At 58.9% G+C, this 20,432-nt stretch overlaps 1 protein-coding gene across 1 annotated transcript; it reads left to right on the top strand.

The window, feature by feature from the left end:
- Positions 1-724: 724 nt before the first annotated feature.
- Positions 725-20,178, top strand: LOC144946724 (rho family-interacting cell polarization regulator 2-like). The gene is made up of 19 exons (XM_078875853.1): positions 725-795; positions 4,676-4,773; positions 5,964-6,107; positions 6,861-6,939; positions 7,611-7,634; positions 8,725-8,778; positions 9,352-9,501; positions 10,170-10,233; positions 11,571-11,614; positions 12,869-12,994; positions 13,450-13,598; positions 13,895-14,030; positions 14,857-15,342; positions 15,941-16,062; positions 16,377-16,560; positions 16,796-16,934; positions 17,498-17,647; positions 18,358-18,510; positions 20,132-20,178. Exons 2-19 carry the CDS (start codon positions 4,682-4,684, stop codon positions 20,176-20,178), a joined length of 2,343 nt encoding a protein of 780 aa, XP_078731979.1. The 5' UTR covers positions 725-795; positions 4,676-4,681.
- Positions 20,179-20,432: the final 254 nt, after the last annotated feature.

Raw genomic sequence — 20,432 nt, 5'->3', positions numbered from 1 at the left:
AGGGGCACAGTGGGGGGCACAGTGGGGGGCACAGGTGGTGCATCAGCCAGTCATCTCAGTCAGTCAACCCATGGCACCTGGGTCTGTCTCGTGAGCTCCTGCCAGCGAGCCTTCGACACTTCACGTGGCCTCAGTGGATCCTTGCCTGGCACAAGCGTCGTGGTGACATCACCGCCACCTAGTGGCGAATGGCAGTTGTTGCTTGCTTGGTGAGTCCGTGTGTGCGCCGTGCCGGCCTTTATAGGTGCTCGCAAACTCCACTTACCCCAACAGTCTGTGGGGAGCGGGAGCGTTGCGGTCAGCGCTACGCTGCGCTACGAACCCGGCGACCCGAGTTCGATGACAATTATCTGAATCAGCTCCTGGGCCTCCCCTAGGTCGACTCAGCCTCAAATTAGTACCTGGTGCGGTGTGTAAACATCACCACCGGGAAGACAAAGGCGGTCGGGCGTGGTACTGGCCACCCACCCCCCTCGCGTGCCGTGCCGGCCTTCATCATCGGTGCTCGCTAACAGCACTTGCCCCTACAGTCTGTTAAGGCTACACGGGGGTGTGGGGGGTGTGGGGGGGGCGTTCACTCGCAACGCCGAGCGCTGACCGCATGGCGAGGGGGGTGCGGGAGGGAGTGAGGGCGGGAGGGGTGGGGGGAGTGGGGGGTGGGGGGGCATTGTGGCCGGACGGGGCGCGGTGACGCTGCTGGGGTTTGGTTCCAGAGTCTCGGAGTCCCCCTTCTCGTTCGCCGTCAGCGCCGATCGAGTCGCCCCAGCGCCTCTCCTCCCACGCCTCTCCCACAAGGTGAGACAAAGATCCCCCCCCCGGGGATGGCCTGTAACAGGCTGTAGGGGCAAGTGCTGTTAGCGAGCAGCACCTGTGAAGGCCGGCGGGGCACACGAGGGGGTGGGTGGTCAAGCACCACCGCCCGCCCGCCTTCGTCTCCCCGGCGACGATGTTTTTTTTTACACATCGCACTCAGGTACTCGTTTGAGGCTGAGTCGACCTAGGGGAAGCCCAAGACCTGTTCGGATAATCGTCACTGGCGTTGGCCGTGATCGGGAATCGAATTCTGGTCGCCGGGATTGTGTAGCAAGCCCTCTCTCTCACGGCACGCCTGCAGAATGCCGTGGCAGTGCATGCGGGTGGCTCAGCTTTCTCTTTCTGGCGTTAGGGCTTCGCTGTTGCCATGTCGTCGACCCAGTCCACTCGTGCGAATGAGACTCCCTCTTCTCCTGGGCTCTCTTGACTCCGCACCTCGCCACGCGAGCTCAAGCTCAGAGTAAGACACAATAATAATAGTAGATGTTACCATTTCTGGCAGTGAGACAGGATGTTTAGAGCAAATATAAAACATTTTCAAGGAATCGAGTACTGCATTAACCACACACAGGACTTGTGGTGAATAGTTGGCATTGCCTTTGGAACTGCTTGTGCTACACCAGAGACAGCCTTCTGTAGGGCCTTGTCTCGCAAGTGTCAGCCCAGAGAACGCCTAAGGGCGAACAGCACAAGGGCAATGCACCCTCAGGGCATTTTATAGCTCGGGGTGGTGAGCAGCTCCACCATGGGACATTTGTTTTGAGACTGGCGTAACAAGGACCCCTCGAGAGAGCCGCGGTCTCACACCACCAGGGGCGCCTTCCTAGAAAACAGTCGCAGGCTTCTGCAACATCACCGAACACAGCAGTGAGCCTGGCGTTGATACACACAGCCGCTCCGGAGTTTGGCTTGCGTTCAGCGAAGTACCGCTGCTAAAGCGATGCACGCCTGAATAATAGCCCGTGTTTGCCTGATGGGATGTAAAACAATATCCGTGAATGAAAAATACTTGCGGCTATGCGGTTAGTTGTTGTTTTTATAGAAATCGGATCTTGAAGGCGGCATTTGTTGCAACGGGCCGCGTGGTTCCACGCGTGGTCGCCAATTGCTGTCAGCACGAAGCGTGGTGGTGGTGCTGGTGGTGGTTTACCGTAATCGCGTTCTGCACTCAGCTTTTAATAATGATGATAATTCTCGCGGCACAAATATAAATGCAATTCTTGTGCAGGGAAATTGAGTTTTCATGTCCATACGGCGTACATCCGTTTCAGTGCGCGCAACAAAAAACGAAGTTTGCCTATTTATTTCTCAAACAAACTTGTGATGGGACTTTGTAGGATGAACGTTGAGAGTTGTAAGGTCACGGGATGACCAATCAGGTCTGAATTGGTCTGTAATGAGGTATAGCACTGATAAGGGTCGTCAGGTATGACAATTGATCATCGATTATCCGGCGAAACCTAAAAACATAACGTTATGCAAGAGTGTGCAAAAGTAAGCTATGTAAAATATTTATTTATTTAGTCGGTAATTAAATGGTCAGTGACTAAATCTTTATTTTGAAAATCCGGTGCCCGCCCCTTCCCCAACCCCCGCGACGCCGCTGGATGATCGATGATCGACTCTGTCACATTTATTGTATTAACAAACAAACAAAAAGTCCATAAAAGCCAAACATTAAATACGTCCCCCACCCCCCCCCCCGTAAAAACCCCGACACCATTAACGAAGCAAAGTGCCGAATAACCGAGCCGACTTTGACTTGGCGCGTTCCTTCTGCAAACATCACAGAGGCGACGCGCCTGAGGTGTCCACTGAACTCATTGGAAGATTTATTTTTCTTTCCCGGAGGAGAAAGTAAAACAAGAACCACTCCGTGACTCCCCACGTCCCCGGGGCAGCCCCCGTCGTGCATCGCGCGCCGCGTGCCAGCGGCACAGCGCCCAGCTCCGCTCGCTTCAAGTCTCTCGCTCCCTCGGCCGCTTTACCGACGATTGCCTCGTCTGCCCGCTCTCTCTCTCACTCTCAGGAGGGGTCTTGCCAAGTCTTTTTCGCAGCTACGGGGGTGGTCAATGTTGCTGGTGCAGTGTCATCCCAATTGAGTTATAAATATGGGGGTGATTTTTGTTGTTTCGCCTGTCAGCCTTGCAGTGATATTTTTTTTCGATTCCAGTTGTTATGTTGGACGGTGTTAATTTGGCCCGCAGGAGTAAAAACCCGGAGAATCTAGAGGATACAACCCCGTGCATAAAAGGGAGGGAGGGGGGAGGAACATACGGACATCACCCGGGGTTGGGTGAGGAGACACGGCTGTGACCTCTCCATACGGACATCACCCGGGGTTGGGTGAGGAGACACGGCTGTGACCTCTCCATACGGACATCACCCGGGGTTGGGTGAGACATGGCTGTGACCTCTCCATACGGACATCACCCGGGGTTGGGTGAGGAGACACGGCTGTGATCTCTCCAGCGCCACCCTGCCGCACACGCTGAGTTAACGATAACGAGCGGGTGGGATACAGCGAGGGTGCCCACCCGAAACCACGAGGTCGGGTGATGATGGCGGCATCGTCGATGTCACTCGCGGGAGTCGGGGTGCGATGCGGTTCGGAGCGCAGAGGGCAGCGCAAGACGGCCCGGCTGGGCACGTGATGCCTCCCCGCCTTCACGGGCAGTCGAAGTGGCCTTCTGGGAGTGCATGGAATCAGCAGCAAGTTGTCGAGCACAGGAAAAACTCTGGGCCAGTGTCAACGTTCGCTGTCTCCATTCGGCAGAGTCAGTGTGGCGGCTGCTTGAACCACTGCTGGTGCAGAGGAGGCAAGGCCCCCTCCCCTCACTCATCTCCCTTCCCCCTCCCTCCTCCATCCTGAGTGAAGGTAAACCGTTCACCCATAAACCGGTAACCGTTTTTTCTGAATCCCAAGCGCCGCGTCCTGAGAGTCCGAAATGGGCACTGTGGTCGTTTGCCGCGGAATTCCGAGTCCGTGGGCTGAATCGGGAGTTCGCGGATCGCCGCATGGCAGAGGCGGCAGGCCAGAGGGCGAGTCGCCGCATGGCAGAGGCGGCAGGCCAGAGGGCCCTGCGGTTGTCGCCGGCGTCCTGGACGCTGACGAAGCCAGAAGTCCGGAGTGGCACGCCGCGTCTCAACTTGAGCCGGGGGGGGGGGACCCCATTGAGTCACGATCAGGCGGCTGCAGATGGGAATCGTCGCTTTCCTGCGTCTGGGCGGCTCGGCAGATTTATTTCCACGAGACCCGAGAGTGGTGGTGGTGGGGTGGGGGGTGGTGGTGTGGTGGGGGGGTGTTTGTGGCAGCGTTTGCGTGTTGCGAGCGTGCGAGGTTCGTGCAGGGAGAAAAATAAATAAAACTCGCGTCGGGTCTCGATCACCACGCTCCTGTCTGAGTGGCGGCTTCAACTAACAATCAGGATGTCTATTCATGCTGCAGCAATCCCATGAGCTATCAAGCTCTCTTTCACAGATGTCCTGTGGGGGGGGGGGGAGTAAGAACGTCACAACACAAACAGTACACAAACACGATAGGAGTGCGAAGTACAAGCAAAGTTAAACAAATCACCCCAAACACAAACAAATGAAGGCTAACCATCCCCATCCTACCGGGCAAATCCCACTTCGGTTTGAACTTATTTTTCGGAGGCGACCTGGCAGACAGGGAGGGAGGGAGACGGGGTGAGTGGGTGACGAGGAAGATTTGGAGGCTGCGGGGACATTGAGGCAGAAACACAGCGGGGATGGGGACATCAGGAGGATGTCAGGGAGGGGGCACTGGGTGAGGCTGGAGCAAGGAGGAAGTGAGTGAGTGAGTAAGGGTGTGGTCTCTCTTCCTGCCCCACCACCACAGGTCACCATGCCCCTTGGGGGTCAAACCAAGCTGCATCCCGCGGTGACGAGGAGTCGATCCTTCCATGGGTTCAGGGGTCAGCAGGACTCCACGGGCAGGTGAGACCCCCCCCCTCCTTCACCCCCGACTCTCTCCTGGCTGTCGAGGTTGTCTCACTCTGGGCTCATGGCCGCAGTCTGCGCCCGTGTGGTTTGTCGATCTGTGAGATTGCATCGCCTGCAGCGGAAACCGCGGCGCAGCTGCGTCCCCATGTTAGACTCCCAGTCACGTGTTAGACTCCCAGGCCCGGGTTAGACTCCCAGTCCCGGGTTGTCGAGCCAAGCGGCGCCGGCGAGAGGCAAACGCGGCCGCCACCACGAGCCCCCCCCCCCCCCGCTCGAGTGAAATGTGTTCAGAAAGAAAGACAACATTCCGGACCTGTGACGGGAGCCTCGGGCACCTCGATAACCACGCAGATACTCTTTGTTTTTTCGGTAAAGTCACGTAGGTAAAACAATTAATAAAATAAAATAAATGAGAACAACTTAATTAAATCGCGACGTTTCGGAGGCAACACAAGTCTCCCTCGTCAGGTGTAAAAAGGCACAGCAAAATAACTGTAGCTACAGTTTTAATTTAGTTGTTTTCATTTATTTTATTTTATTAATTGTTTTACCTACGTGACTATACCGAAAAAAACTGAGTATGAATCCTTGCAGTCACGAAAGCTTCAAATCTAGAACCACGCAGATGTGCGGGGTGGTGGGGAGGAAGGCTGTGCGTCTCTTTTGTCGATGTACATCACCGATGTGCGGAGGTCGCAACCGGGTGCCCGATACCCATACCCTACCCGATACCCGGCTACCTGTATACAGCCGGGTACAGGTACCCGTTTGCGACCCTGGTGCGGCCGGGTACGGGTAGGCCGTGAGTCACTGGTGAGTCACCGTTTGTCACTCATTTCCCAATGTCTTGTCTCTTCTCACAATTCAAGTTCCTAGAATCAACCCACCCGCGCCTGCAACATGGCTTCATCCCAGAGGTCGCAATCGGGTACCCGATACCCGTTCCCGGCCGGGTACGGGTAGGGTACGGGTAGGGTACGGGTGTAGGGTACGGGTGCGGCCGGCTACGGGTAAGGAATCAAAATCCGTTTGCGACCTCTGCCGATGTGTCCCCGTGTCCCGGGGGGCACACCCCCCCCCCTTGTCCCCTCGCCTGTCTCACCCTCGTCTCCCGGTGTCTCTGGACCCCGCCTCTGTCTCCCTTGTCCAACTTCGTGCCCATTGTCCCCCCCCCCGTGTCCCAGGTCCCGCGTGTCCTCGTGTCGCTCCCCTGAGCGCGCGCGCCGCGTCATCGGCTCCCCCGGCGCCACGCCCCCGGCCACGCCCCCACGTGTCGCCCAGCCGCAGCTGTTCCGCACGACGCTGGCAGCGCTGCGCTCCGGACTGCAGTGAGCACGCCCCCCCCACCCCCACCGTGTCGCCTTGACAGGCTGTAGGGGCAAGTGCTGTTAGCGAGCACCTGTGAAGGCCGGCACGGATGGGTGGCCAGCACCAACGCCCGGCCGCCTTTGTCTCCCCAATGGCAATGTTTATGCATCTCAGGCTGACTCGACCTAGGGGTGGCCAAGGGCTAGGTTCAAATAATCGGGTCGCAGGGTTCGAAGCGCAGCGCGTTATACGTTCACCTGAACACACACGGCTGAACACACACACACATGACCACACAATACACCTGAACACAAACACCTGAACACACACACCTGAACACACAACAACTACCGCCATACGCCACTAAGTGGCGGTGACGTCACCACGACGCTTGTGCCAGGCTATGTGCACGTTGAGGCCATGTGAAGTGTCGAACGCCCGCTGGCAGGAGGTCACGGGGCAGACACACGAGGGGGTGGGTGGCCAATACCACGCCTGGTCGCCTTTGTTTCCCTAGTAGCGATGTTTACACATCACACCAGGTACTCATTTAAGGCTGAGTCGACCTAGGCGAGGCCCAGGACCAGTTCAGATAATCGTTACTGGTGTTGGCCATGAGCGGGAATCGAACCCGGGTCGCCAGGCTGGTAGCGCAGCGCGCCAACCGCTACACCACCGCTCCCCATGTATGTCCAGGTGACTATCAAACACCCACAGAGACTGCCCCTCCCCTAACCGCCCCCCCTACCCGCACCTCCACCCTCATCCCTCAGGGAGTACCTCGCCTGGTACCAAGCACAGCATCGTGACCTCGCCATGGCCATCAACAGCACCAAGAGAGACTCCCGCCTGGTAATGCATCGTCATCATCGTCGTCATCTTACAACCACAACCATCACCATCACGATCATCATGCCTCCATCCATTTCAACATCATCATACGTCTGCAGTCATCTATCCATCACCATGACGATACCTCCACCTATCAGCATCATCATGCCCCCATCGTCACTGTGACCATCGCGTTTGCCACTTATTGCAGAGGTTCACGGGTCGGATCCAGCAGGTCACCCTGGTAAACACCGTGCGTATATAACTGTAGCAACTTTACGGTGTATATATATATAGCAAGTTTACGGTGTATATATATAGCAAGTTTACGTTATATAACCGTCTACTTCACGGTGGACATTTAAAGGCCCCGTGACGGGGTCGTCAAAAAAGAGAAGGCCGTTGTGTGCTGGCGTCGCGATCCAAATTTTGTAATAAAATAAATAAAATACTTACAAATGGCTCAGTTGGGAGAATCCACAGCAATCGGTGGCCCCTCCTGGCAGACGAATGCCCACTGGGCCCGCAGGTGCTGAATCACCTTGTGCCACACAGGGACAGCTGCCAGCAGGTGGTCCCCTAGACGCTTCGTTACAATATGGGCACATTCTAAATGCGAGTGTGATTATGAGATCACCATCACCGGCGCGGTTACGTATTAACGACGACGACGACGTGTTTGCATGTTTCAGGGAATGCTGTACGAGCTGGACAAGGTAAGGAGATGCATTTGATTCGCACTTAAAGCACCACGGCCCCTTAAATCGTTCGCTGCTCAAGCCGCACGTGCTCCATAGCGAGCAGGTGGCATGACAGCGTTCGTAATTCATCGCGCGCGACACCATGGCCACGCGCGCACATCCTGCGTGGGAAAGAGCTGACAGAAGCACGGAGGCAATTCGCCTCGGTCCACGTCTCCCTGCCCCGCACGGTAGATCCGGCCAGGGTGGGCCCAGCGGTAGAGCGAGCAGACCGCAATCTCAAGGTTTGCGAGGAGCTTACATCCTTGTCTTTGGAGATTGGGGGCGGGGTCCACTCATCATCATCATCATTGTGTGGGGAAGTCAACCGCGGTTGTCCAACGGATAGACCCTCCTGCCCACCTTAGCACAGTTGGCTACGTATGGTGCAAAAGAAGTTCAGCATACATAAAAACATTTCTTTTGTTTTTATTTCACCAGGTAAGGCCCACTGAGCTATATGGCTCTTTTTCAAAAGCGCCCTGGCCACAAATGATAGTTCAACGAAGTGGCTTATTATCACGTGGAAATTTGATTCTAATTGTGGAGACAAAAACTGGAGGACCCGGAGAAAAATCCATGCGTCAGGGTCAGGATCGAACCTACGACCTCCTGTATATCAGGCGAGGTTGTTAACATCTGGCCACAGTGGCACCCATATATAGGAATGTGGAATTTCCACCGCTGATTTGGGGACTGTAAACGCGATTACAAGCCCCAATGCCTCGGCAATCACAAACGGACTTCTTCGACATCTTGAACCCCTCGCGGGGCGATCTCCGGCGAGGGGCTCACTCGGCCAGACACGGTTGTCGCGGTGGTGCCGCAGAGCGCTCCGCCGAACTGCGGCCCACGTCCAGTGGAGACGCCCTGGCCTGTAAGACCACGTCGTTGGTTCAAGCCGGACTCCACCGCTGATGTGACAACGTTGGATGTCCGGTCCAGACAGATGTGGGAATGGGACAGCACGTCCGCTCGTGATTATATGGCGCTGTCGCGATGCGCGCTGCGCTCCGGGCGCGTGACACCGTTGTTCTGCCCTGACGTTTCCGCATCTCTTTCCCAGCAAATTAAAGCCAACGAGCGAAGCCTGCGGCGGCTGGAGTTTCACATGAGCAAGGTGACCACACCTCTCCACACACTTGCACACAAAAACAAAGATGATCCTCGTTTGTAGCCTTATACAGGCCGTTGGGTCAAGTGCCGTTGGAGAGCACTTATGAAGGATGAAACGGTACTCAAGGGGATGAAAGCCAAATAGCACGCCCGGCGGCTTTGATCTCCGTAGTGGGGATGTTTACACATTGCACGAGGTACTCATTTGAGGATGAGTCGACCTTGGGGAGGCCCAGGACTGGTTCAGACGATCTTCGCTGGTGTTTGCCGTGAGCGGGAACCGTACACGGATTGCCACTCTCTCACTCCCCGCAGACTTGCGCACACACACCTTTACACACCTGCACACGCCGACACGCGCACTCTTACACACGCCGACACGCGCACTCTCACACACGCGTTGACTGGGTGATGTATGTTGAACTTCTTTCGCACCCCACGGTGACGTGATGGTGCGATCGTGCAGGGGAGGGCGATGACCCCGACGTTCGGATGAAATTGTCTCGCTCGAGGGTTGTCGACAGCGAGCGCTGGCTCTCGACGTTTAACTCCGACGCTCGTGACGGTGGGCGCGCAGGTGGAGGCGCTGCAGGAGGAGCACACCGTGCACACGCGTCTCCACGGCGGCGCCGAGAACCTGAGCAGGGCGTTGGCGTGCTCCCCCTCGACCCGCGGGGCGCGCGACGCCCTCGCGCAGGCCCAGCGCAGCGCCCGCGAGTGCTGCGAGGTGCCCCCCCCCCACCCTTCCCCCACCTCTCACGCACGCGCTACACAAAGACCCCCCCCCCCCCCCCCGTGTAGCCTTGACAGACCGTCGGGAGGCAAGTGCCGCTAGCGAGCATCTGCGAGGGCCGGCACGGCGCACACGACGCGCTGCGTGGCCAACACGGCGCCCGGCCCGCCTTTTTTCTTGAGCGGGAATGGAACCGCTACACTACCGCTCCCTACAACCCCCCCCCCCACCCCGAGACAAACCACATGGACTTACAAGTGCAGCTACGTCCAGCCCAGACGCGTGCACACAAAGCCCCGACGCACGCACCCTCGCGCTAGGGGGCGGTGGTGCAGCGGTGAGCCTCTTGCTCGGCAATGAACCTCTCCCCCCGAGTTTGATTCCTGACTGTGGACAACCTCAGTGGCAGCTTGGTTTAAAAACTCGTCCGGGGCTGCCCCTAGGTCGACTCGGCCTTCGAGCTGTGCGTCAATACCAGCACTGGGGAGACAAAGGTGATGGGGGACAGTGCGGGCCACCCCACTCCTGCGTGCGCTGTCTTGGCCTTGCTATGTGCTCACTAACAATAACCGCGTGTCTGTGGTGCGTGCGTGTCTGCACGTGCGTGTGTGTTTCTGTGTGCGTGTGTGCATTTGTCTTCACGTGCGCGCAACCAAACTCAGACCATGGCTCAGCTTGAAGGCCAAATGGAGAACTTCCTGGGAGAATTCCACGTGAAGATTCTAGGTTTGTCGAACGCTCGCAGTTGAAACTACCAGAGGTAGCTCCGTGATATCCGCTCTCACCGCTCTCACCACCCTCACCACCCTCACCACCCTCACCGCTCTCACCACCCTCACCACCCTCACCACCCTCACCACTCTCACCACCCTCACCACCCTCACCACCCTCACCGCTCTCACCACCCTCACCACTCTCACCACCCTCACCGCTCTCACCACCCTCACCACTCTCACCACCCTCACCACTCTCACCACCCTCACCACTCTCACCACCCTCACCACTCTCACCACCCTCACCACTCTCACCACCCTCACCGCTCTCACCACCCTCACCGCTCTCACCACCCTCACCACTCTCACCACCCTCACCACTCTCACCACCCTCACCACTCTCACCACCCTCACCACTCTCACCACCCTCACCACTCTCACCACCCTCACCACTCTCACCACCCTCACCACTCTCACCACCCTCACCACCCTCACCACCCTCACCACTCTCACCACCCTCACCACTCTCACCACCCTCACCGCTCTCACCACCCTCACCACCCTCACCGCTCTCACCACCCTCACCACTCTCACCACTCTCACCACCCTCACCACTCTCACCACCCTCACCACTCTCACCGCTCTCACCACCCTCACCACCCTCACCACTCTCACCACCCTCACCACTCTCACCACCCTCACCACTCTCACCACTCTCACCACCCTCACCGCTCTCACCACCCTCACCACTCTCACCACCCTCACCACCCTCACCGTCCTCACCACCCTCACCACCCTCACCACCCTCACCACTCTCACCACCCTCACCACTCTCACCACCCTCACCGCTCTCACCACCCTCACCGCTCTCACCACCCTCACCGCTCTCACCACCCTCACCGCTCTCACCACCCTCACCACCCTCACCGCTCTCACCACCCTCACCACCCTCACCGTCCTCACCACCCTCACCACCCTCACCACCCTCACCACCCTCACCGCTCTCACCACCCTCACCACCCTCACCACCCTCACCACCCTCACCACCCTCACCGCTCTCACCACCCTCAGCACCCTCACCGTCCTCACCACCCTCACCACTCTCACCACCCTCATCCTCCTCACTGTCCTCACCGCTCTCACCACATCAACCGCCCTGACCACTCTCACCACACCCACCGCTTACACTGCGCTCACCGTCCTCGCCACCCTCATCCCCCCCCCCCAACCATCCCCACCATCCTCACCACCCTCACCGCGCTCACCGCCGTGCTCGGGGTCTCTGTGAGTCGCGTATGAGCCCCACGCTCTCTCTGTCTCTCTCTCTGTCCGTGTTCCGTTTCTCTCCAGGCCTCGTGGGCTTCGCGCGACTCTGCCCCAAGGACACTTACGAGGTGAGCCCGCGACGATGAGCTGCCGCGCTCGCTGCGTGCATCATTAAGCCGTGTTCCATCCACCGCTGGATGAAGGCCTGCCCAAGGCGCCACCACCTCCCACGATCCATGATATGCAACAAACTGATTTAATCGTCGCTCCATCTTCTTCTGCAGACGTCCTCTGGGACTAATCCGCGTGCGGTGTTCACTAATCCGCACGCACTCACTCATTCTTGCATGCTCACTTATCCATGTGTGGTCACTAATCATGTGGTGTTCACTAATCCGCACGCGCTCACTCATTCTTGCATGCTCACTTACCCGTGCGCAGTCACTAATCATGTGGTGTCCGCTAATCCGCGTGCGGTGTTCACTAATCCGCGTGCGGCCTTCACTAATCTGCGTGCGGTGTTCACTAATCCAATTGCGATGTTCACTAATCCAAGTGCTCCTCTCCTCTCCCCGTCTCTCCACATAAATTCCCAGCATGCACCGCTCCGGCGCTTCTCTGTGCCCTTCGCCGTAGTCCGTTCGCTACGCTTGTCGTTACCGAGCGCGCGGTGTCCGACCGGCGTCACAACAGCAGCGGCGAGTCGCTCTGCGCACCGCAGCTCGTGACCGTCTTCTCGGTCACGGGCTGTCGGTCCTTTGAAGACGAGTAAGGCCATTGTGTGCTGGCGTCACGGTCCCACGTTTTTGGAAACACGGTAGTCTGCAGGCTCAGCGAGGCTTCCCTGGGTAAACAAGCACAACAATAATTCTAATAAATTCTCAACTGTTTTTATTTTACCAGGTGAGGCCCCACTGAGCTCTTGTTCAGAAGCGACCTGGCCACGAATGATAGCTCATCGAAGTGGCTTATCATCATGTGGACATTTATAGCAGCCAGATACTCTTATTAAACACATGTCGATACTAAATGTAGAAGGAAAAACCCATAGAAAAATCCATGCGACCACAGGGAGAACATGCAAACTCCAAAATATACAGGAGGCATCAGGGTTACCATCGAGATAATTTACCCATAAAAACCTCCGTGAATCCTGATAATCACGCATCTAATTGCCAATCAGGCCCAACCTTGCTCAGCTTCGGAGGTCCGACAAGCCGCGGTGCTTCTGCGGTGATTTCAGGAGTCGCCTCAAACTTGCAGCCCGCGTGAACCGTCTCCCAGTACCCCCCTCGCCACTTGAACCCCCCCCCTGTCCACCTCAGCTGCCCAACCCCCACGCCCCCCCCGTCCCCCTCTTAACGAGGCTGTTGCTGCTGCAGGTGTCGCTGCGTCACGGGAGGCAGCGGTGGAAGGTGCGAGGGAGGATCGGGGCCGAGGGCGAGCAGTGCTGGGCGAGCGACGGCACCGTGCTGCTGCCGCTCATCGGCGAGCCGATCGTCGTCAAGGTGGGAGTTCACAGCACGGAATTTGAGGCTTAGTTGACAGGCCCAGATATTCGAACGTCAGCAACGATGATGTTGGGTGCGTCACGCACGCGCACATAAGCGCGCATAGCTATGTGTGAGTTTGTCTGGACTGGAGAAGAGATGGAGCTGATGTGGCACAGGAGGATGTGGAGCTGAGTGGGCTTGCTGACGACCGGTACCTGCAGTGTCAAGATCGGCCTCTATTGAGGAGGCCCGTTGAAGGACCCTACTGGGCAGTTGGAGGCAGTCGCCTTCCAACAAAAGTGAAGGGCGAAGGAGCAATGCTCACAACAACAAGCAAAGTGCCGGCCGGCTAAAATACAGCAAGTTGGCACAGCGAGCCTTCAAATGCACCTAGTCTGGTACAAGCGCCGCGGCGACATCGCTGCCACTTAGCGGCTGCTGCTGTTGTTGCCCCGTGGCTGTCCCCGCAGGTGGTGGAACTGAAGGGGTTGGTGACGCAGACGCTGGTGGGGCAGGTGAGCCTGGAGCCCGCGGAGCTCTACCGCAAGGACGAGCGGCAGCTGGAGATGAACATCAACCCCCTGGGCACCGTCAAGCTGCAGCTGCTCGTCAGCTGGCTGTACGCGCGCCGCACACACGCAGACATCATCCACGTGCTCATCATGTGTGTCCGCCATGGGCGGAGTTTGGGGGGGGGCCCAAACTGGCCACCTTTAATTTATTTTCAGTCGTTTACATTTAAGATTTTTAAAAATGCAATATACGCGCCCGCAATTCCTAATGTGAGGGACAAAGTGAACCCCCTCGCCTACAGTGTCGGCGCGACTGGAAGACGCCTGCCTGTGTGCCTGCCTGCCTGTGTGCGTGCATGCCTGCGTGTGTGCCTGCATGCGTGCGTGCGTGTCGCTGCCGCAGAGCGTTGGAGCGCGAGGAGCCGCTGTCTCGCCTCGGCTCCGTGAGCGGCCACCGCCGCACGCCCAGCGCCTCCTCGTCGCACCGGACGGCGCCCGGCTCCCCCAGCACGCCCAGCACACCCGACCAAGCCTTCTTCGTGAGCTCCCACCTCCCTCCCTCCTTCCCTCCCTCCCTCACTCCCTAGTTGTCTTGTTTCTGTTGGATAGGAAGGAACGAGCCGAAGAGATGCACGGTTATTCGGCACGTCGCTTCGTTCATTGCGTGTTTTTTTTTTGGTATTTCATTTTTGGCTTTTATGGCCTTTTGTTTGTTCATACAAGAAATATAACGTACAGTAGATCATCGATTATCTACAGACAGATGATCATCGATTATCCGGCGGCTTAGAGGGGGAAGGGGGCGCCGGATTTTAAAAAACGCCGGATAATCACTAATCATTTAAAATCGCTTATTTTCGTACATTCTTGTATAACATCTTTGTAGGTGTTGTGTGTGTTTTTTTACGTGTTCTATAATTGTTTCCGAAATGAAATGCGCTTGAATAAACATTCAAATATTTCCTACTGTAAAACGTTACTGTATTCACTGTACCGTAGTTACCAGTCCAATCTCGACGACTCTGCGTGGGGTGATGTACATAGTTACTACGCTCTTGTTTCAACACAACAACCATGTGTTTGCCGATCGCCAAACTGATGCAGCCTTTAGAGCGGTGCCCCTGTGAATGCCGAATTACACAACGCACCTTGCACCAGATCGCACCGTACGTGTTTTCTGTTTTTGTTACCCGCTGCCAAATCGCCTCCGTCAGTCGCAAAGCAGGCCCCAGCTGCATCCCCAGCTCAACCACCCGCACGCCTCCCACCTTCTCGGTGCACAGGCGTCGTCGCCCGCCCTCACTCTCGCAGCGGCGTCGGGTCGCGCGGCCGCGCACTGCTGACGAGCGCGTTTGCGTCGGGCAGGAGGAGTTCTACCCGACGGACGACGCCTCCTCCGTGTTTTCCGACTCGCTGGACAGCCCCGCGCCGTCGCTCGGCTCGTCCCGCCACCCGTCCTCGCCGCGCGACCTCTCCTCGCCCCCGTGGTCCCCCACGAAGCCGGCTCGCCCGCCGCCCGCGGTCACGGCCGCTCGCGAGACGTCGCCCTTCTCCGGGCCGGCGTCGCCCGGGCGCCGGGAAGCCCCGGCGGGCGACGCGTCCGTCGCGGTCGTCCAGGGCGTCGCCCGCCCGCCGCAGACGACCGGGGACGGCGGCGCGGGGCCCGCGCGGTGCGGCGGCGCGGCGTGCGAGGGGAGGGCGGCCGCGGGCGAGCGCGCGGCGACGGGGCCCGGCCTGGACGAGGCCGCGAGGGAGCTGAGCGTCGCGCTGGAGGCCCGCTCGGCCCGACACGGCCTGGAGGACTTGGAGGAGATGGAGACGGCGTTTCTCTCCCTCCTGGACGCCACTCAGGTCTCGCTCGCCGCTCGCTGCGCTTTGCGTTGCCGATCGCAGCGCCGCTCGGCGCGAGCCGCTGCGACGATGTTAATGATATTTGTGAGTGGGCGGCGTCTTCCCGAACGCCAGGAGCTTCTCCAGATGGGAACAGCTGTTCATACCGTCACATAGCATGGAGACTTTGTACAGTGGCCGGACACGTGCAGCAGTGAAGTACAAAGTGAGACTGAATGAAACGACTGCTCCTATCGCTACGATGTCTCCGCAGAGGGGAAATAGCAGCGAGCATCGGCTGAAATCGTATTCCCAGCACTAGGTGCGTGTGTGTGTGGGGAGCGGTAGAGAAGTTGTTAGCACGCTGCACTATGAGCCCCATCACCCGAGTGAGATTCCTGCTCACCATTGACATTTATCTGAACCGGTCCTGGGCTTCCCCTAGGTCGATTCAACCTCAAATGAGTACCTGGTGCGGTGTGTAAACATCGCTGCCGGGTGTGATACTGGCCAGCCACCCCCACCATGTGCCGTACCGGCCTTCATAGGCGCTCGCGAACAGCACTTGCCCCAACAGTCTGTTAAGGCTACACGAGGGATCTTTGTCTTTGTCTTGTAGAAGTGCCGATTTCTGAAGAGCCACGAGTCGAGCGCGAGTCTCACGGTGGAGAGCGCCTTGGGCAGCTTCGACTTCCTGGACATTTCTGATGGAGAGCGGTCCGAGTGCGGGGACAGCCGAGGGTGAGTGGCACCACCCCTCCACTCGCAGGGCACCGCCGCCGCTAGCGCGGCACCACCCCCGCTCGCACACCTGGAATCGCAATCCCGGGGCAATTGCTGGTTCCACTGCCGCGTCGAGAGATGGAATCGATCCTGCAACGTCTGAGTTGCAGGTCTGGCGCACCGCTACACCATTCCACCGCCACCACCACCGCGGTGGCGGTGGCGGCGTCTCCCTTCGCACCTCACTCGCGCCGCGCCGGCGTTGCTCTGCGATCGCCGCTCCTGGGGCCGGTCAAACCGACGTTAACGGCCCGGCTCGCGTGGCGGTGCAGGCCTCACGAGAAGCGCCGCGGCTCGATCGGCGGCGGCCTGGGTGGCGGCAGCGGCAGCGGCACCGCCGAGGACGTGGGCATGGGCGCGAGCCGCGAGCCCAGCCCCGTCCCCGTGACGACCGGCGACGAGCTCCTGGACGCGGCGCTGGCGGAGCACCTGCGCGCGTGCCTGCGACTCCTCCTGGTGAGCTACGCCGCCGCGCGTCTCTCTGGCTCAATGCCAGCGAGCTCTTCGGCCGTTTTGTGGATATTCATCCGTCTCGTCAGCAGCGATGGGCTGCCTTGAAACCGAGGCTGGGAAATTGCCGGGTAGACAAGGACCCCCTCCGTTAGATATTGTGTGTCCGCGTGAGACCCTGACGGGTTTGTGTTCTCTGTGATCCGAGCCGGCCGCCCTCTTGACTCTCGCCACGCCGCAGAGGCTGGAACTGTGCCAGCAGCTGGGCTACAACGAGGACCCCGTGGTGCGCAAGCTGCTCGCCCAGGCGCCGGTGCTGAGGAAGGTGGCCAAGCTCAGTGGGCGCGACGGCACGCGCCCCGCCACGCAGGCCGCCCACGGCACGTGGCACGCACCACGCACACCACACACGCACGCACGCCGACCACCGCCGCCATTCACCCACGCACGGAAAAAAGACAAAGATCTCCCGCATAGCCTTAACAGACTATTGGGACAAGCGCTGTTAGCGAGCACCTATAAAGGCCAGCACGGCACACGAGGGGCGGGGTGTCTAGCACTACGCTCGGCTGCCTCTGTCGCCCCAGTGGTGATGTTTACACGTCGCACCAGCACTGATTCGACCTGGTGGAGGCCCACAACCGGGTCAGATATACGTCACTGGCATGGTGATTTATAGTGTGGCGGTTGGCACTCTGCGCTACGGCAAACACCAGTGACTCGCACACACTTGCCCACTCACCCATACACCCACTCACCCATTCACTCACCCATACATACACTCATTCACCCGCTTGCCTCGTCACCCATACACACGCTTGCCCACTCACTCGCCTAGACACACGCTCACACACACACGCACACGCTCACGTGCTCACGCACACGCTCGTTCACTCACACAGTGTCCGGAGTGTTTGACGGGTTCCCGCATTTCCCGCTGCAGTTTACCCGGAGCTCAAGGCGAGGCCGTGGCTGCTGTCGTTCTGGGACGACTGCTGCCGCTGCTGCTGCTGCGACTCCGGACGCTGCCTCTACCTCATCCCCACGGAGCGGCTCCTGCGCCGGCTGGACGAGCCCGCGGGAAGCGGGGCAGGTAACGAGCGACGGGAAGCGTGGCAGGTAACGAGTGAGGGGTCAGGTGGTGAGCGAGGGGGCAGGTAGTGAGTGACGGGGCAGGTGACGAGCGACGGGGCAGGTGATGTGTGACGGGAGGCGCCACCACAACGGGAGCCTTGACAGGATCGCACCCCCCCCCCCCCCGCTCCTACGCATCATGGCAGGGCTCGACGTTTAGCTTGCCACGGTGGGTGGGTGAGTGGGCAAGGGAGTGAATAGATGAATAAATGGATGGATAGATCCATACATGAGTGTGTGAGTGAGCAGCTGATTCAAGTGTGAGGGTTCCGGTTGTAGTGCAGTGGGAAGCTCAAAGCAGTGAGTGTGTGGCTGTAGTGCAGTGGGTGTGTGGCTGTCGTGTTGTGTGGCCTGGGTCACCAAGATGACAACGGCAAAAGTGCAAAATAAAGGACGGCAAACGGAGCGACGAGAAATCGGAGCAAAATATCACGCGCAGGCGCACTAACGTGTGCGGCAGTGTCTTTAGATCTTTTTTTTATTGAAAAATTATTACGGAATATTTTTTTTTATAAGCAAATGTTTAGAACGTCCCCAACAGAGGAGAGGAGCCACCACAGCTTGTATAATCGGCACCAGGCCGCTCTATTGCCATACCGATCCTCGCTGCTGAATCGATCACCGATGGCGCTGCCGCGTTGATCCCCGCTATCGATTCGATGTGAGCAGCGTGCAGGGACGCTGTGGCCTACATGGTGGACGGTTTGGCCTGCGCGGCACCACGGCCCGGCCTCCTCAGCCTCTTCCAGTACGCGGAGGCCTTCCTGCAGGGCTGCCACACGGCCGCCCTGGAGGCCCAGATCCAGCGCGTCGCCTCCCTCCGTGCGTACCCTCGCTTCCCCCACCCCGCCACTCACCCTGCCACTCACCCTGCCACTCACCCTACACTCACCCTGTGACTCACCCTTACACCCACCCTGCCATTCACCCTGCCACTCACCCTTACACCCACCCTGCCACCCACCCCTACACTCACCCTGCCACTCACCCTTACACCCACCCTGCCACTCACCCTGTGACTCACCCTGCCACTCACCCTGTGACTCACCCTGCCACTCACCCTGTGACTCACCCTGCCACTCACCCTGTGACTCACCCTGCCACTCACCCTGTGACTCACCCTGCCACTCACCCTGTGACTCACCCTGCCACTCACCCTGTGACTCACCCTGCCACTCACCCTGTGACTCACCCTACACTCACCCATACACTCACCCTGCCACTCACCCTGTGACTCACCCTACACTCACCCTGCCACTCACCCTGTGACTCACCCTTACATTCACCCTGCCATTCACCCTGACACTCACCCTGCCACTCACCCTACACTCACCCATACACTCACCCTGCCACTCACCCTGTGACTCACCCTGCCACTCACCCTACACTCACCCATACACTCACCCTGCCACTCACCCTGTGACTCACCCTGCCACTCACCCCTACACTCACCCTTACACCCACCCTGCCACCCACCCTGCCACTCACCCTTACACCCACCCTGCCACTCACCCTGACACTCACCCTGCCACTCACCCTTACACCCACCCTGCCACTCACCCTGACACTCACCCTGCCACTCACCCTACACTCACCCATACACTCACCCTTACACCCACCCTGCCACCCACCCTGCCACTCACCCTTACACCCACCCTGCCACTCACCCTGACACTCACCCTGCCACTCACCCTACACTCACCCATACACTCACCCTGCCACTCACCCTGTGACTCACCCTGCCACTCACCCTACACTCACCCATACACTCACCCTGCCACTCACCCTGTGACTCACCCTGCCACTCACCCCTACACTCACCCATACACTCACCCTGCCACTCACCCTGTGACTCACCCTGCCACTCACCCCTACACTCACCCTTACACCCACCCTGCCACTCACCCTTACACCCACCCTGCCACTCACCCTTACACCCACCCTGCCACCCACCCCTACACTCACCCTGCCACTCACCCTGTGACTCACCCCTACACTCACCCTGCCACTCACCCCTACACTCACCCCCATTGACACCCTCCGCTCACACCTATCAGAGCACTGCCCCGTGTGGGTCACACAACAAAGACGCAGACAGCACAACACACTCCGACAATTACTTTTCACACTCCTCGGGGTGGATCGTTTCAGCAGCATTTGTTCAACACAAGCAAACTCTGAACCAGCCGCAACATTCATTGCCTCTTCAGCAGAGTCAAGCTTGCCTCAACCAATGCTGGTTAACTGCCAGGTGTCTACAGGCAAGGGCCCGAGATACGGGTCCTAACCGGACGATGAGCTCAGTAATACACAGCACAGAACCATCACTGGCCTCGCTGTGGATAGAGCACTGCAGTGCTGTTGGTAACTATTCCGAACGACATTCACGCGTGTGTGTGTGCGTGTGTGTATGTGTGCGTGCGCACGTGCGTGTGTCCCACAGGCGGGGGGAACGACAGCAGCCCCGCTGACGGCGACGGCACCGTCTAGACGGAACTACGCGGGAAGCCCGCCGTCAAGCAACCGCGGAATCGGCGCCGTGGCCGACGAGAAGGCGACACGGCGCGACCCACACGGGGGGGGGGGGGGGCCTCGCTCTCCGCTCCGCTCCGGCTCCGCGGCCGATACGACGGGGGCCGTCGCCGTCACGATCGGCGTCAGCCGCGGCCGATCCGCTGCCGGGTGACGGCCTCCCCACGCCGCCGCCTCTCCCGATCTCACGACGCAGCAGCCCGCCCCCACGG

This window comes from Lampetra fluviatilis, chromosome 42 (genome assembly GCF_964198595.1).
Source record: "Lampetra fluviatilis chromosome 42, kcLamFluv1.1, whole genome shotgun sequence".
NCBI lineage: Eukaryota > Metazoa > Chordata > Hyperoartia > Petromyzontiformes > Petromyzontidae > Lampetra > Lampetra fluviatilis.
The sequence above is the reverse complement of the archived record's forward strand: the minus strand, read 5'-3'. Positions and strand labels throughout refer to the sequence as shown.